Source organism: Cebus imitator, unplaced genomic scaffold, assembly GCF_001604975.1.
Source record: "Cebus imitator isolate Cc_AM_T3 unplaced genomic scaffold, Cebus_imitator-1.0 Scaffold24, whole genome shotgun sequence".
NCBI lineage: Eukaryota > Metazoa > Chordata > Mammalia > Primates > Cebidae > Cebus > Cebus imitator.
The window spans coordinates 8,686,205-8,689,349 of NW_016107339.1; the positions used below are offsets into that span (position 1 = coordinate 8,686,205).

A 3,145-nucleotide genomic window follows, 5' to 3' on the forward strand; every position below is an offset into this window, starting at 1 on the left:
GCGCCATTGCACTCCAACCTGGGTAACAAGAGTGAAACTAAGACTCAAAAAAAAAAAAAAAAAAAAATGAGGGAGCTTATAAGGCAGTAGTGTGGAAACTTAAAACACCAGCCAATACTGGAGAAACAGGAAAGTATGGGATAAAGACTTCCTCCCCTTCTATGATTCTCCAGGGCCACCTGTATCTCCAAACTTCTCTGGGGGACTTGAGACTGGACCCTTAACTAAAGCCCTTCCAACACCTGTTTGGCCCCCTAACAGAGCACTTTCTATTGATTCACTGCTACTATACAACCCTCCAAACTAACTCCAAAAACTATTTTCTAAGCCCTGCCCACTGAGAAAACTAAGCCAAATGTCACAACTTTAAATTATTACCACTAACAGGGAGTGGGGAAAAGAAAGATACGGAAAACAGCATTCGGATCACCAGCTAGGGAACTCATGAACTTGCAAGAGTTTGGGAACTTGCAAAGCATGTTGTACACATACTTTCTATCCGTCTCCTGCTTCCAAACAGGGGACTTCACCAGGCAACAAGCATGATGGCCTTTTACGAACAGCAGCAATTAAAGGGAAATTACTCCTGCCTCCAGGGACACAGACTGCTCTCTGTCAGCTTTCACTGTCATACACAGGCTCCTGCAGGCAGGCCTATACCAGCTAGGCACCTACCTGCCCTTGGGATAGGGCATGGCAGCAAGATGAGGGTCCCTGAGGGTAACTAAACAAAGTCCCAGGAAGCCCTGGAACCAGCAGACCACACACAGTTGCCAATTTGTCAGGGCTGACAAAGTGATACCAAGAGCCACCCATTCAGTCTTTCACTCTCTGGTCTTCATTAGGACCTCAGTGGTACCAGCAAAAACCAGCCCATTGGCTTACCTCTCATTGGACCGTATCATGTAGTCAGTAAATTCATGGTCTCCCTTGATCACCTCCAGGGGGACCACCAAGTTGACGTCTGAATCAGTGTTCCGCAGCTGATTGAGTTTAATATTTACTGCGAAGAGGTAATCCCGAACGTCATCTATGCCCACCTTCAGGCCCTTGCACACCACATACCTGGCAGGAGATACTCTGTCACTCCACTGAGCAAGGGCTTCCTCCCCACACATTCCTTTCCCCCCAACCCCTTGTGGAATCTCAAAGCTTAACAGCTTCCCTCTTCAACCCTCTGTGGTGCTAAAGTTCCCCTCAAATCCTTCCCTGTTAAGCTCTATTTCTACTCTCTATGTCAGTCTTTCCCAACTTCCCTGTGACAGCCGGGCTGCATCACAACCATCTGGGGAGTCTGTTAAATTACAGACCTAATGAATCAAACTCTCCCAGGAGAAGGCCCAGAAATATGTATTTGTAACAAGCCACCTGGCAATTCTGATTGGTTGCGTTTTATCTCACTTCATGTGTGGGCACTGTCACACTGAGACACCAGTAGTGCCTCTGGATAGCAGCCCCTTGCCCCTTCCCAGCCTATGTCCCTCCAAGTGTCTTTATTATTGGTCACCTTCTCCTGGGCCAAGCTGAGAATCCCTCACATAAGCATAGAGAATAAGGCTTGGGAGAAGGAGGCAGAGGCTAAACTAGCACATCACAAGACCAAAAGATCCAAGAATCCTCAATCCTGTTGGCTCTCATCGCTTCTTTGAAGTCAAGGTTTTAAATGTAGCTTAAGAGGTCATGCCAGAGAGATGCACCATGATTTGCTGTTATGACATTTAGCCAACTAATCTGGCTAATATAGAGAGAAAGTCTTCACCTCTCTGAGTTGGCAGGACGGCTGGTAATAGGCTTGAAGAGACAAACTCGTTCAAAGCAGCAGTACAGCAGGTAGACAAGCCCCACACTGAACGGTGTGAACAGGTCAAAGGTTTTACAGATGAAGTGGCCTCCTGGATTAGAGAGAAAACACCAAAAGCAGCCAATGGGTCTATTCTAGGAGATGGGTGAAGTAGTCTTGGGAGTAAATATGACAAAGTCAAGGAATCAGCACCTGGGCCCATTAAAAATCAGAGACAATTTAAGGGAGAGAATCAGCTTTGAAGGGGACTTTGAGGATTCCACAGCCCTTTCTTCCCTAAATTACTCATTTAGCCACCTGTCATCTAATAGAAGCAGATTTTTTAACTTCCCAACCAACCCCTTGTACATGCTCTTGTCCAGTAGGGCCTCTAGTGAGTCCTGGGGTAAGGAGACAGCTGAGGAAGTGTCACCTGTCCGGACAATGGACAGCGCCATGAGGAACTGACACAGCAGCAGCTGCTTGCTGAGGATCTCCTGCAGGTTCTCCTGTCCCTCCACCGAGAAACCCTGAAATGTGAGCACAAGGAATGGGTTGGGAAAGAGAAAGGAGAAGGACTGAGAATAACATCACTACCTCATCTTCACAAGAGTTCTTGAAGTGTTTTCATTGATCACTATCTGACTGATGAAGAAGCAGCTCAGCACTGAGTTATTTCAGAAGGTCACTGGGCTTGTTAGATGGAATAAGCACAGGACCCTGGTGTATGACTGGACCAGCTCCACTGTCTTGCTCTATCATTCCCAGGGGATGGAACCAAGCCTGCTTTTTCAAGGAGATGGCTTAGAAAGTTTTAACTCATGGGAATCCAGGGAAGAGTAAGGCAGAACAGAGGCAAAATATTGGCTAGTCACAGGTCAACCACAACATAGGAAACAGAATGTTCTGGTGAGTCCTAACAGGACCAGGGAGTGAGTGCAGTGAGAACACACTGCTTTGGTTTTCCAGTCTGGTGACAGGAGAAAAGTTAACTCTCCTAGTCACAGTAATCTCTCTCTCTCTCTGTTGACTCAGGTTTTACTTACAATACCCCCTTTCCTGTCCTAGGACCATGGTGCCTCATCCCTCCAGCTGGCAGACTCTCTCGCCAGGGATTTCCCGAAAGAATGTGTGACGCTGTTTCTAGACTTGTCTCCCTCCTTGTGCGATCCCAGCAGGAGACAGAGAGCCAGGCTTATATAAAACTAAAGGAGGCCAGGGACATGGAGTGGCAGAGTATTGTTAAATGGGGATAGTTTCTGTTTTGCAAAATGAAAAGTTTGGAAAATCTGTTGCACAACAGTGTGAATAGACTTAACATTACTGTTAACACTTTTTTTTTTTTTTTTTTTTTTTTTTTTTTTT

At 46.3% G+C, this 3,145-nt stretch overlaps 1 protein-coding gene across 1 annotated transcript in view; it reads right to left on the minus strand.

Moving 5' to 3' along the window:
* The window catches only part of CMTR1 (cap methyltransferase 1), a 50,770-nt gene that overhangs the window by 17,799 nt on the left and 29,826 nt on the right, over positions 1–3,145 (minus strand). Inside the window, exons 11-13 of the mRNA XM_017522554.2 lie at positions 2,214–2,310; positions 1,760–1,892; positions 886–1,065 (exon numbers count right to left, since the gene is read on the minus strand). Coding sequence (XP_017378043.2) covers positions 886–1,065; positions 1,760–1,892; positions 2,214–2,310 — 410 coding nt within the window. The remainder of the gene's footprint in view (positions 1–885; positions 1,066–1,759; positions 1,893–2,213; positions 2,311–3,145) is intronic.